General features: G+C 41.3%; 1 protein-coding gene across 2 annotated transcripts in view; it reads left to right on the top strand.

Moving 5' to 3' along the window:
• Positions 1-12606, top strand: part of rnd2 (Rho family GTPase 2) — a 46190-nt gene extending 33584 nt beyond the window's left edge. For both annotated transcript variants that reach the window (XM_022193629.2, XM_022193630.2), the window contains 3 exons: positions 1487-1596; positions 6131-6265; positions 11542-12606. In XM_022193629.2, the coding sequence (XP_022049321.1) occupies positions 1487-1596; positions 6131-6265; positions 11542-11811 (515 nt within the window). In that variant the 3' untranslated portion in view covers positions 11812-12606. The remainder of the gene's footprint in view (positions 1-1486; positions 1597-6130; positions 6266-11541) is intronic.
• The last annotated feature ends 2450 nt before the right edge of the window (positions 12607-15056 follow it).

Below are 15056 nucleotides of genomic sequence, written 5' to 3'. Positions count from 1 at the left end.
TTTTGAATATACATATGTTCTTCCCAATAATGGTAAATATCTGTAAAATAATGATATTTTTGAAAGAATGCATTACTATATTTAAAAATAAATATTTTTCGTGTGGACGTTCTTCAGTTTTTCCTATTTTTCAAGGCTTAACATGCAAATTATTACATATTTTCTGTTATTTTTCTAGTTCTTATCTGTTATTTAAGAAAACGGGAAAACGATGAATAAATGTTAAAAAGAAAAAAGCAGTTAAACTTGAAACACATTTGTTTTTTAAGGTTAAGGCTACACATTTCAGCTGTCTGCAGAGGTCAGTAAGGCATGTAAACGGTGAAAACATCAAATCAATGCAAGCAGAGAAATGTGATGCCAACGTAAAATCGACATTTTACAGTGAAAGTTGCATTTGGGTGAGAAACAGGATGTAAACAAAACTTTTCCTCTCGCTCTAATGCACAAACAGCAGCGCTCATGTGCAGCTTGTTGCATTGTTCTGAGCCGCGGGTCACTACAGGACGACTAAATGAATGCTGGGCGGTTACGGGCCGCGTGCAGCTATTGTCAAGGATTCATTCCATCATTAACAAAGAGAACATAGTGATGCTAAAACAGGCTGCGGAGTTATTGTGCAGACTCCATTTAAACCAGCAGACAACCGGCATGCAGCCCTTTAACTGGCTGTTTATTGTGTCAGGTCTGATACCCCTCCAAATAATCTGCCCTTATCTGTAATTATTCATCATAATCAGGTTGTGTGACCTCGAGGGATTACATCTAATATCAGACATTGTTGATATATCAAAGTGTGCGTAATCTGTCGACAATATGCGATTCGATTCGCCAAATTCCTGGCGGCTTTAAATGTGTTGAATACCAGGAGGGAGCCGGCGGTCGCGGCCACATTTTCCCCGAGAGCCCAGATATTTTTACAAGCCTCTTAATGAGAGCTGCAGGAGAGCAAGTACAGAGGCTCCACTCTGCCTTCAAATTTGATCAAGGTACAAGGAAAAAAAAAAACGAGCAGGGAAAAAGCGTGCGGGCAAATCTTGAAAAAAAGAAAATGGGGAGATTTTAAAACAAGAGCCATTTGCAAAGGCAGACAGAAAGAGGGATGAGATGAGAGAATTAAGGGGTTCAACCTTTTAGTTTGGCCTTTGTGCCGACATCCGCTGTCGTAGCGGGATGATTATGGATTGCGAGCACAAGTCCTCCGGTCCAGGATAATTCACTTTTGAGTGCATGTGTTGCTCCACTGTGATCTGAAGCCCAGTGGGGGGAAATATTTGCGCTTAACTGTTGGGATCATTTGCATGCCGTCTCTTAGCGGCTGCACGTATCTGTGACCTTTAGATCACCTTGCAGAGTGTTTCTAGCTGACAGAATGAGCCATATGGTCGGGATGAGCTTCCTCGTGGGGTTAAACCGGGTAAAAAACACACAGGAATTCCCCAGAAGACATGCTGACCTTATGCCATATGCTTTTGTGCGTCCACAGGTTCCTCTTATTACGACAACGTGAGGCCGCTGGCGTATCCGGATTCAGATGCGGTTCTCATCTGTTTCGACATCAGCCGCCCAGAGACTCTGGACAGTGTCATAAAGAAGGTCAGTGCTTTCTTTATTTAATTCTTATTTCATCTCCTCCTCCTCTTTCTCAGCTCTTTAATATCTGCTCTGATCCTGCATGAAGAAAAGGGCAGGAAAACAACTCCTCCCGCTCAGCATCTTGTATCGACTTAGATTTCTATGCCAACAGCTTTTCATGGCTCAACAATAGAGCAAATCAGCGCAGAGGTTAAAGCCCTCCGATTCTTTGATCTCATCAACATGTCCACGGTTGCTTGACCCTGGTCCCTGCGAGGAATGGAAGGTCAGGGCGAAGCGTGAAAGGCGAAGCGCCGGGTTCAAGAGGAATATAAGATGCGCAAATTAACCACACCAGCCAGCTCTTAAAGTTTACTATCTGAGTTTAACGCAGAATACTTGACCAGATGGTGGCAGTTAAGGTTTGTAAGGTACCTAGTGGTTGGAGTTGGGTGTGCTAACCGGGTGGAGCTTTGCAATGTGGTCTAGGATGTGTTTTTACAGCCGGTGCACTGCAAAACCGCAAGAAATTCAGTCAAATCAACAGTTTTTAAGCCTTCCTTAATGTCAATTTGAGTTTTGTTCATTTCTGTGATCAGAATGTGTATTTTTTGTTTTTAAACCAGTTACAACTGGTGGAGGAGTTGCATGAAAGAAACAGTTTGAAGTTCACTCAACTTGTTAAATTAAGTGGATAAGAAAGAAAACAAGCATATTTAAAGACTTCCAAGGATGCTTTCAGTTCCCCAGAGACTCTTATTCTTCCTCGTTTTAGAGAACAGATGAGGTGGAAACTTGCTGACCGTCTTTGTCAAATTAAATCTTGGTTGATTCATTTCATAATTGTCAAAACAATTCAAAATGTGCCAAAAGTTGGGACTAAATTCAGTCTCTATATTTGCTAACTTCTAATTTATCACTGGGAGAATTAGACAGATTGTTTCAGCGAAATCAGGAAGAAAAATGGCTTCAACAGGTGTGTCTAAGTTTTCAAAGTTCATTATAACTTAGAAAATGTCCAATTAAAATCCGTCTCTAACCTCCTGTCCATGTGACTAGTTGATTCAACCTAACATCTTAAGTTTATTGAGTGACAGGACAGTGAAGTTTTTACCAGATCTCATTGTTTTTGCAACAAGATGATGTAAAAGTGTGAAATATTCTTTTCTCGTTTAGTCGTTTAATTCATAAAATGCATTTCAGTGACCTGCAGTCAGTTTAGAAGAAGCTTTAAACAAATGATAAATTGCATTTTTGCTGCTGTGCAAAGTGGAAAGGTTTCTTTGAATTGCAGGCAAATTGCAGAGAAAATGAGACTTTGCTACTTTAGGTGCAGCTAAGTCACATTTGTGAGGCAGCGGGGAAACTTTAAAGCTAATTAAAGTTAAAATGCTTTACAGTGCATGCCCACATATTGTTAAATACCTATGGTGTGTGTGTGTGTGTGTGTATAATGGATTGGAGTGTGTCATGTAAAGCAGCCTTGTGCCTTTTCGTGGTTTCTCATCTTGAAGCCATGTGTTGCCTTTGAACTGCAGCAGCTTCCCACAACTCTCCTGTTGACGTGTTTAGCGGTCTGAGGGGAGCTGCTAAAAAGCCCTCGCAGACTTTGACGACACAACCCCAGACTCCATTTTTTTAACCCTCGGAGCCTCGGTAGCTTCTGTCAACAGGGGTGTGGGGGGGGGATGCATCGCTGCTCTTCTAGCTTTAGCTTTTCCCATGCATCACCCTGCAGGGGGCCGCCGTGACCCCTGACCCCCGGTTGTCATCCTGGTAATCCCTGAAACTCGGGGGCACATGGAAAACCTGTCGCACCACCACCGTCCCAAATTAGACTCTTGACCTCCAGGAAAAGAGGAGGTCGGGCGAGGTTAGGAGATGACAGCTGAGGGAGGACAGAGAGGGGGTTAAACAATCAAATCTTCTGATCGGGTGTGATCGGCAGAACGGGAAAAGGTCAGAGGTCGATTCGAGGCAACATTCTGCACACGGACTATTTCAGCTCTCTGTGTCTTTGTGTTGGTTCAGTTGAGTTTCAGAAGTGACATTTAATCTCTTGGTGATTTTTAGAAGGAACACCGCTCAACCTTTTCCTGTGCAGAACTCGAAATAGATTTGTTGACGGAGGAAAGAATAACACACTCCAGGTACGGCAGAAAGCCGAACCAAACCGCATCTCCTCGCAGCTCTGCAGCTCTTGGAGTGAAACGGTCGACGTTGCATGAAGAAATAAGAAGTGTCTGCATGCTGTCGCCTCGAGGTGGAAAAATTAGCAAATTAATCCAAGTTAATCAGCAGCTAATGCGATGATCAATTAATCTTTTAAGTCATTTTTAAACACAAATGCCAAACGTTTCTTGTAGTGATTCTGCAGCGTCTCTTTGTCTAGGTTGAAACTAAATTCAGTATCCTCCATTCTTGGCGTCACGATGAGAACAGTGATGTATTGACCAAACAATTATTTGATTAACTGAGGCAATAATTGTCAAATTAATCCACAACAAAGGTAATTGTTACTGGCAACCCTGCTGCTCCTCTACAGATGCAGAGTTTCACAGTGCTGCAGCTGTATTTTAATTACTTCTCTGTCTGTCATGCTTTTGATTTATTTGTTTTGAAAATGCCAGCTGCATTTATCAAAGAAAAGTCTTCAGATTGCTTGTTTGAAAACCACAGATATTCAATTTATGAAAGTAAAAAAGCAGGTTTGTGTTATGATTTGCCGTTATTGGTTCAATTTCCAACATGAAAATGAGTAGAAGTATCAATTTTTGGTCACTGCACAACATACGTCTCTTAGTTTGATTTAGGGTTGTTTGTATTTGAAGAAAACTAAAAGTAATAGAGGTCTAGTTTTTCGTGCCTGTGTTTTGTGCTTGTGGTTGGACTGTACCATTTGCACCTGGGGGGTCCACAGCAAGCCTTGGATCCAACCACTCTATGGTTTAGAACTGACATAACTGAGTTATTTCCCCAACTTTTTTAGAATCTTTTCAAGCAATTTTGTTATGAAAAAAGTCTAAATTCTCAGATTCTATTTTTTTTTTTTAGATGTGAATTCTTTCTGGTTTCATTCCTCCTCTGTGTCTAAGCTGAATATATTTGCACTGTTGAAGAAACAAGATCAACATTTCTCACCATTTTTTGACACTCTATAGACAAAACAACTAATTGATTCATCAAGAAACTAATCAGTAAGGTAGTTGCTAGAGGTACGGACCCGTACTTTCCATTTGCCAATCAGATACGCGAGATCTGGTCACGTGACTCCCGGTAGACGCTGGAGGTACGGACCCGTAGCATCGGTACTACAGGTACGGACCCTAAACCTGACCTTAACACTAACCCTAACCTTAACCTTTGCTTACCTTTCAACAGTTTGCAGTGGTTAGCAGCTTCTTGACTCGCGAGACTTGCGTACGGGTCCGTATCTGTCTGGCAAATGGAAAGTGCCGTATCCGTAGCCCACAGGCTACGGGTACGGGTCCGTATCTGTAGACACTACCAATCAATAAATTGATTGACAATGAAAATAGCCATTAGTTGCAGTGGTATTGTGTTTCATATAACTTCAGACTATGCATAAATGTATGGACTAGCCATTAATAAAATGCTACAGAAAAGATATCGTCTATGACATTTTTATAATAATGTTGTCTTTGCTTTCATTTGTTTATCTTTCTCCTTTGCATGTGTTTATCGTGAAAAATCAGTCAAGACTCATAGGCTATTATATATTAATTTATTAGCCTCCAAAAGGTATGTTAAGGCTGCTAGCCTACATCAACAAGGACAATACATTGGCTAATGACTCTAGACAGCCATTTATGTATCCAAACCCTCCCAGTATTAAAGAGGCCAGTAAGTTGTTGCATGATCAGATGTTTTGCACTGACTTTTTGCAAACAAGTCCATCTTTTATGAGTTTTTTTTCATGTTATTTTTTTGCAAATTTGTGTCTACAAACCATGTGTCTTTTAGATAAAGTGAAAAAATATCCAAGAATCTTTCAGTCAGAATAAATGATGTGTGATCTGACGGACTTTTCTTGTAGATCAGTCGTGGAAAATGTGCACTGTACAACTTTTGTTTTTCTGTAAAGTTGTGGCATCATGGGTTCGACTCCAACACAAACATTTGAAAATAAAATGATGAGACAACTCTGAATTTGTGTAGTAATCAAAAAAAATTGCTAATGACAATTTTGGACCAATTTTTAGCTGCAGGATCACAGCAAATCATAGAAATGTTGTTTAGGTTTCTGGTTTTTGAAGCGTAGATTAGTCGGCATGTTATTTAATGCTTTCTATGCCAAAATGTGGAGAAACTGACCACGTTTAATCTCAAGATTTCTGCTATCAGAGAGGTAAAGCTGTAAAAATGTATAAATAAGTAACTGAGCAAATGTGTTTCCTCCAGAGAGCATTAATCTCCTCTGAGCTCAGGTGTCCAGTCAGAGAGGTTAAAGGTTGTTGCTGCAGCTCACCGCTCGATACGCAGCTCAGCTCCCGGTCTGGAATAATCGCTGAAGTGTCTCTGTATTTCTCCACAGTGGCAGGGGGAGACGCAAGAGTTCTGCCCCAACGCCAAGGTGGTTCTGGTGGGCTGCAAGCTGGACATGAGGACGGACGTCAACACGCTGAGGGAGCTGTCCAAGCAGCGGCTCATCCCCGTCACCCACGAACAGGTGAGAACCGGAACAGAGCAAAGAACGTTATGAGAAAATCCTTCTCATGTTTTCAAGGGGAAGTTTGGTTTTAGATACCATAAAGTTCTTCTTCAAGGTGGGATAAGTGAAGGTTTTGGTTTTATGACCAAACGTTCTCAAAACTGAGTGTGGCATTGGGAGCATACTTCCTTTGTTATCATGTACTTTGCAGAACATTGTGGGAACGTTTTATAGAACATCCTCAAAATATTTCTACCTTTGTTAATATACCACATTTTAGGAACATCTCACGAAGAGCGTTCTGTCATCTGAGGTCCCGATGACAATTTGAAAATGTTTGTTTTTTTCTTCATTGTTGTATTGATACCGTCTTTATTTAGCTAGACTGTGGAAACGTCTCAGAGAAGAACATTTTAGAATGAGTTGCCTCAACAAAAGACCAAATGTTCCACCTTTTAGCATACATAATATTACCGGAATAAAAACATACTGTGTTCGGAAGCCTTGATAAAATCTGGAAAGAAACTTTTGGGATGTAGGTTTGGATATTTTCTTCCTTTATTGTGGAACACTTCTTCGAGGAACATTCTGGATGTGTTCCCTCAACAACATCTCCAGAACACTGCAGCCAGAATGTTTCACTTTTGTTAATGTATCCCATTACAGAAACATCTTGTAAAGAAAGATTGCCATCTGAGGTTTCGATAACATCCTGAAAAGGTTTCTTTTCTTGAATCTTGTATTGATATCTTCTTTATTTTGCATCTTACAGAACAACGTTCTGGAATGTGTTCCTTCAACAAAAAGACCAAATGTTCCCCCTTATAGAATACTATATTACTGGAAAATTATAAAATGTCGTTTTGCCCTTTGATGCCTCGATAAAATCTGGAATACTTTTGGAATGTTGGTTTGGATGCTTGGTTCCTTACTTTATTGTGGAACACTTTATAGAGGAACATTCTATATGTGTTCCCTCAGCATCTTCAGAACAATGCAGCCAGAATGTTCCACCTTTATTAAAATATCACAGTAACAAAACGCATTATAAAAATCATCTCACGCCTCCATAACATGACTGTTCTTTATTATCGTGGAACATTATCTGTGTTCCTGACAACGTCCTCTAAAAGTTGGTAATCAAACATTCTATTAAACTTTACAGGAACATTATTGGAAATGAAAATTGTCTTAAAACATTTGTTAAAATCATTTTCTTTAAAAACATTCTCTGTACTTGCAGTTGTGTTGACCACTTCTGTGGAAACGTTTCCCAGCTAGCCTGAAGCAGATTTGAGCAGCAGAAAAGAAAATATGTAGAAAGCAATCTGGCTGCAATGTGCAATTTTTTTTCCATCTTGGCTCAGCAGTGGCGTTACCTCAGTGGTGAGTTTTCCCTCAGGAAGGGGAATGTGAGCATATGACCACTGTATCTGAGCTGCAGAAGCCCTCGGGGACGTGTTGCTGGGGTCGGCGTTTTCACCAAAATCTGCTGACAAGCGATGTGAGATTGCTTACGGCGAGGGCTGCACAAGAAGCACCAGCGGTTAGCCGAGTTTACGTCTAGGGACACTTTTCTTTCTAATTTTTCCCCTTGAAATGAAATATTCATGCAGATTTAGGGATTTTCAAAATGCAGGATGAATAGAAAATGGACATTGATAAACGAGCGAGCCCTTTTTATTGCCCGCCGCCGTGACCTCTGAGGCGAGAGGATGGGGAGAGGAGGGCGGGGATGATAAACTGTTCTGTAAATCTGTGAATTTTAATCAGCTTTCAGCGTGTTCATTTTGTGCTCTCCTGTGTTGGACATACAAAAAAAAGTGGAGGGGCTTTTTCACCGCCACACAAAAGCCCTCAAAACAAAGGAGCCTTTTTTTCCCTCTGTTTGAAAGCCGCCGGAGGCTAAAAGCTCACTGCTTCCAAAAAAAAAAAAAAAAGCAGACAGTTCATGTAAATAAGACACATAAACAAAAGATAAAGTGACAAAGCACAGAGCTAACGTAAAATAGCTGGGGACTGTTTATAGCCAGGCCTACATTAAGCTACTGTTTGCCTCTTTCTTGGTCTCTATTTAGGCTCCAGGCAGCTACTGTTTGTCTCTCTAATATGCTCAGGAAATGTGTGTCACACAGCAGATGCCAAAGCTGTGCACAATAAACATTTCGGTGCTCTAATCCAATCGCCTGTGTTGTTATCCTGTTGTTGATCTTAAATTGAATTCCAGCAGAGCTGAGGAGTCGCTGGCGAGAGTGACCACTGGGTGAACTCCAGACATTTCCTGCACTAATCTTCCCCGAGATTCGATCGAAATTTTCCGCCCGTCACGACAGTCTCTACCTCGGCACCGTCCCCCTGAATCTAAATCTGCAGTTCCACCTAATGAGGGCTTCATTGCTTCTTATATACGCCTCAGTGCACAGCAGAGATAAAAATCAAGACCGTGTCCAGCGGAGAGATGAAAAGCGCTCTCTGTGTTGGACGCCGTGCCATCGGAGGGTCATGGGAAATGCAGTCCCATCTCATCAGTTACAACCTTTGCATGCGTGGATGCAGGTTTAACTGTCTGAACCCCAAAACCTGGATTAAAAGTCATGTTATGTAGTACAAATCAGCAAAATTTCACTATTTATCCGAGCCAGAAACTGTAGGGATTTCCTCAGCTTTGCGTAAAATATATCAACTCTGGCCGGTGGTCATTAAGCGACACAGAAGTCTTTGTCATGGTGCCCGTTGCTAGCTAAAATTCAACAATGTCCTCTGCTTGCCAACATGAACTGCCTGTAGTCTGAGTGATCCCTCGTCTGGTCACTATTGTATTAAATAGTAAGAGTCGCCACCTGGTGGAACAACCAGGTACTACAGCTAATCTGAGGCATTTTGTATGCATGTGTGGATGCAGGTTTACCCTCTGAACCCCGAATACCTGGCTTGAAAATCATGTTGTAAAAATTATGCCTTTTATGAGCCAGAAACTGTAGCAATGCCCTCAGCTTTGCACAAAATGTATCAACTCTGGTCGGACGTCATGAGGCAACACAGATGTTTTTGTCATGGTGCCCGTTGCTAGCTTAAAATCCCACAATGGTCTCTGCTTGCAAACATAGAACTGATCTACAATACATTTCCTGTTTTGCATGTAGAATATACAGGTTTTTACTGTCTTTTGGAGCCTGCAGAGCCACGTCCCACCCATACTACATTTCAGACAGTGAATTTCAATACATTTAATGTACTTGAAGTGTGTATTATCTAGGAAAATGGTGTCAGATTGGAAGTCAATATTGGCAGACAGTAAACAATAAATAACATGGGTCTTGATCAGGACATCCCTAGTAAAAACAGAAATATCTCCTACTTTGCAATGGTCCTTGAACTACTCATCTGTGACCTGCTATTTCATTGAAAAATTTGATAGTATTTAAGCTTAAAATCTTGAACTTTCATCAAAATTGCCTTATTTTTCATGTCTCATTTAAAAAAATTGCCAAAATGAAACCATTTGCAGTAACTACATTCTGCAAAAAAATAAAAATTCTGTCCTTATTGGCACAACCAAAAAATTATTGGTGACTTGGCTGCAACCACCAATCACATGACAAATATTCAGTAACTTTTTGGGTAATCAGGCTGAGCTGCAGGCTGTGTTAAACAAAACAAATTGTAAAATATCAACAGTATGTGTTTTTTTTTTTACTTTTTGAAATATTTGTAACACCTGTGCACATTTGTGTGCATGTTGATTTTTACAATACATATGACATAAATGAAAGAAATTCAACTTTGGTGGCATTATAGCTTTGTTATACCAAAACAAAACACATTTCTAAGTTGTGTCTGCTTCTAGTCGTGGTTGTTGTGTTGGCATAGAGGTGCAGAAATTTATTTTGCAGTGAAAAATGAGCCCACAATGAGAAAAATGTGGCAGGAGGCAAAACAAAGAAGGAAAAAAAAACTCCTAGAAGCTGTTTGGGACTCAGAGGGTTAAACTCTGAAACAAGAGATGAGGCCGCACTGTACTGTAGCGAAGAGAGGGGCTGAGGGATTTTAAAATTAAATTTGCCTCTGATTTGATCTCAAGCAAACAATTTATGGTCTCAATTAACTGCGTATATTGTAACATTACTCAGGGGTGAGCTTGAGTGCTGGAGGAGTTCTGTTCAGGTTCGCTCTAAATAGCTGCACAGACCATGTCAACAGCAGCCCGGTGGGTCTGCACTGCTCTGATCCCACTTCTTATTTACCACAGACTGAGAAGTCAGCATCTCCATTATTCATACCTCAGATGGAGGGGCTTCATTTGTCTCCAGACATGTTTAGATCATTGACATTCAGTTTAGATCAACATCTCTGTCCCAGAACTGCTGTCAGCGTTTCAGGGACACAGTCTTTTTGCTGGTGAGATATTTCGAGCTAGCTTATGCCGAGGTACAGCGAGTTTCATCTTCTAACAGCCTGTTGACACGAAGGGAAAATCACGTCTAACACAGCTCCTAAAAGATGGTTCAGATGTGTCACGGTGACTACAAAACCACTGAAAGGAGAGAAAAAAGAGCTCTGTGAGGGAAAAATGACACAAAATGATATCTAATGGTTGACGAGATTTGTGGCGAAAGATCCTTTTGCTGCTTCAGTTTTTGCTTCCGAATTCTTTTTCAAACCGCCTCTCACTTGTGTTGCAGGGCAGCATGATAGCCCAGCAGATGGGGGCAGTAGCTGGTGAATATTGGCGCAACTGAATTTTAAACAAAAGGACAACAAAAACAACATGCTACTTTGGACCCCATAGTCAAACTTTGTCCATATGTTGGATTTAAGATGTTATGTATCACTGGTCCTGGATTGGTCCAACAAACTTTTTTGTGTGTGGTTAAATCTATTCAAGCTGCTCTATCTCTTGTAAGTTTCATCCAATTGGAGCAAAATTTGGCAAACATGTACAGAAGCAGGCTACGGATAAATGTGCCGAGTTTCGTGCAATTCCACCGCAAGGGGGCGCTGCAACAGACACTCAAAAATTGGTCAAGACGAATGGCTAGAGACATGCTTCCACTTTCTAGCAACTACTTTGGTGAGACGGCTTTCAGCGATCACACCAGCACTTTCTCCAAGAAATGCAGTCTAGTGTTTCATTTTCACTCAACCAGCTGCCTCGTTATGTCCAGAACGATGGAGCAAATGATCTAATGGTTGATGAGATTTGTGGCTAAATGTGCCTTCTTGCTTTGCATCTTTTGGAGCTTCTGTTTTTGCTTGTGAGTTCACCATTTAACCGCCTCTTGCTGGTGTTGCAGGGCAGCACCATAGCCCGGCAGATGGGGGCGGTGGCCTACGTCGAGTGCACCTCCAAGGTTTCCGAGAACAGCGTCCGGGATGTGTTCCACATCACCACCTTGGCGTCGGTGCGGCGGCCACACAAGCCGCAGCTGAAGCGCAGCAGCAGCCGCAGAGGCCTGAAGCGAGTGTCGCAGCTCCCACTGCCGCCTCTGCCGGGTCGGACTGAGCAAATGGACCAGGCTCCGGCCATGAGGAAGGACCGGGCCAAGAGCTGCGTGCTCATGTAGAGACCCACCTCATCAGTATAAATATATATATGTATATACATAAACACAGAAATATATAAAAGAGGAAGTCTATTTATTATTTGGTGGTTTTTTTTTTCTCGTATTTTCATTTTTTGCACTGCAGAGGAGATGGAGACGAGAAACACTGCACTGTGGAAACAAATGCTTTGGATTTTTTTTTTCTTTTTGTTTTTTGTTGTTGCGTGTGTGCATATTTTACAAGCTGTTTACATATTTGTGTTGCTTTGAAATGATGGCAAACTGGACTAACGCTCCGGACACGAGGAGGCTGTGATAGCGGAAGTGCCGTTGAGTCCGCGGGAATTAAAGTGGAATTAATTTCCTGAAACCGCTCTAATAAGACGACGGAACAGCGACGGAGAAGCTCGTTTTCAAAGACGGTGTTGTTCAGCAGGCTTCGCAAGTAATTGTCTGGCTGCGCCATCTGAAGCTGCCATATTGAAGAGGAAAACCGGCGCCTACAGTGATGCTGAAAAGGGATTCTAGTGATCAGGTGAATGACGGCTCATCGAGAAGCTGGAAATGAGATTCTGTGAAACGTGGTGGAGGTGTGAGTGTTACTACCACAAGTGCATTTTAGAAAAAGAAAGAAGACAGACACCAGATCTTATTTTTGCCCATTTAACACTATTTTTCTCATCAACTCCAGTCGTGTCAGTTGGATTCACTGAAATTAATGCTGTTGTTTCTTTGTGACAAATAAAGTGGTAAAATGTTAGGGCTATTTTGTTGTACTTTCACTAAAGTCTAAAATAAAGCAACAGCTTGACTGTATAGGGGAAAGGTGCACTGAAATTTATTGATGTGATGCTTGCCATTACTTTTGGTGCGAATATCTACAACGTGTCATTTTAGGCAAGTTTTTCCATTTTTTTTAACATTTTTTTTGGGCAATGATTTTCAAGAATATGTAGAAAAACAATAAAGGTTACATTGATGAAACTTAATGGGCAGCTTTCCCATAGGCCCGTGCCTCAAATACCCAAAACTGGGACCAATAGCGCCACCATATGGTCAGACTTACCCCAATGAAATTTGGAAGACGGCTCTAAATAAACTAAATTACATGAAACTCCAGAGAAATTACTAAAGAGTAATCCTTCAACACTACCAATCAAAAGTACAATGAGACATTAACATGCATAATTTCCAATAAAAAACTGGAAAAAATGGGGCGTTCTGAAACTTTTGACTGGTAATGCATATTTCAACTGGTTTCATTTGAAATGAGACACTGAATCAGATGATCTGAAGGTGGTGTTTATTGTTTCAGTGTACCTTGCCTTTGCCATACTTAATTTTTTGCAAAATATACCCAGGCAGCCAAAATGGTTTGGCCCAAAAATATTGTAAATCCTGCAGGCCAGAAGAACTAACTCGCCTTGAGTACGGTTGCCAGATTCTTGTAAAACAGGCTTATGATGCCAAAGATTAGGCTTAAGTCCAGCAGCTGACACTGTTGCAATCAACCCGACTTAAATTGCAGATTTGCCAATACTGGTCAGAGTCCAGGTGCCGACCTCTTGCCAGAATCGGGCCATGATCTACTCAACAAAACAACCACATCTCTCTCTTATCTAAATGTAAAAAATGCAATGAGTGACTGATTAATCCACCAGTTCTTGAATATTGCCACAACTGATTTGAAAGGAGGAGAAAGAAGAAGAAAAAAAATAACATACTGCTACCCCATATCTTCCTTATTTCATCAAATTCTCACCAAAATTTATCATGGTTTTAGGAGCACAAACTTTGACCATATGTTTGATTTCAGATATAATCTGTCACTGTTCCAGGATTCATCCAACAAATTTTTTTTGTATGTGGCTAAATGAATTCAAAGTGCTGTATCTCTTGAAAACGTCATCCAATTGGAGCCAATTTTGACATAAATGAACAGTCTAAGACTGTTAATAAGCATGCTAAGTTCTGTGCAATTTTGCTACTGGAGTGACAAAAAAACCAAATTGTTCAAGATTTAAAACTTCCATGTTCTTTCCTCTGCCAGCCTTTAGAAACCATATTTGTAAATTGTAACTGTTCATTTCCTGTGTTAACGCCATCTCTGTGCTCTTATGTTGCCCTGCACGTCAAACAGCTCTGCAGCCTGAGGAATGAGTCGGTCTTTCAAGGTAATGTGCACACTACTCAGACCTCTCAGCTGGCAAAAACAAAATTGAACTGCACTGCAGCAGCAGCAGCAGCAGCAGAGCACTGATGTACTGTTTTTAAATGACTGACTCCATACTGTTTCTGAAGCCAGCTGACTCTAGTACTCTCTGGGTGTGTTTTTTTCTCCTGTAAAACTGTCCAGTGGTCAGTCTCCTTGTAGACAGTTCTTTTAAAACAACAGGACTTTCTGTCTGAAGTGTTTTGTTCTTGGCGAGCTGCTGCGTCCTGACAGTGTTTAGGTGGAGGTGAGAGTTGATAAGCTCGTCCACTGTAAGTCAAAGCACTCTGGCAGCAACTCTAAAAGCTTTACTTTTGCAACTGTCAGTGTTGTGTGACAACTTAACTGCTGTAGCGTCACTGGGAGACATTAAACCACTGACAAGATGAGCTCAGGTGATGGATGAAACGTCAGGGAAGCTGGGATGGACGAAGAGAGAAATCAGTCAAGACAAGAAACAAAACAGAAAGAGAGAGGGGGTGTGTGTGGGGTGAAGTTAAAGGAATATTCCACCAAAAATCTCTCTTTTAATTAATAAGGACATGATTCGGATATGTGGAAATGTTCATACAAGCTTGAGCTTAAACTACTTCTCTGCGAGTTCACAATCCTTGCCAAGAGTCAGAGAATGACCATTCATCAATCCACTTTCTTCTGCCTGTCCTGAGTTTGGTGGGAATAGCGCTGTTTTCCAGTTCCTCCTGAGGATCCTGAGGCATTCCCAGGCCAGATGAGATATGTAATCCCTCCAGAGAGTTCTGGGTCTTTGTTCAGTTGCTTGGAAAACCTCAAAAGAAGGTAGATGCATCCTAATCAGACCTCAGCTGGTTCCTTTTGACGTAAAGGAGCAGTGACTTAATCTAAACTCCCTCTGGATGCCCGAGCTCCTCACCCTACAAAGCAAACCCATCGCATTCTTACCTTGAGCTTAAGATTTTGGTAAGAGCTGGAACATAGATTAACTGACAAATTGAAAGCGGTGCCTTCTTTCTCAGCTCCCTCTTCACCACGACTGTCTGGTACAACGCTCACATTGCTGCTGATGCTGCACCAG

The sequence above is a fragment of the Acanthochromis polyacanthus genome, chromosome 21 (genome assembly GCF_021347895.1).
Source record: "Acanthochromis polyacanthus isolate Apoly-LR-REF ecotype Palm Island chromosome 21, KAUST_Apoly_ChrSc, whole genome shotgun sequence".
Classification (NCBI taxonomy): Eukaryota; Metazoa; Chordata; class Actinopteri; family Pomacentridae; genus Acanthochromis; species Acanthochromis polyacanthus.
Note: the sequence above shows the minus strand (reverse complement) of the source record. Positions and strands in the feature narration are given on the sequence as shown.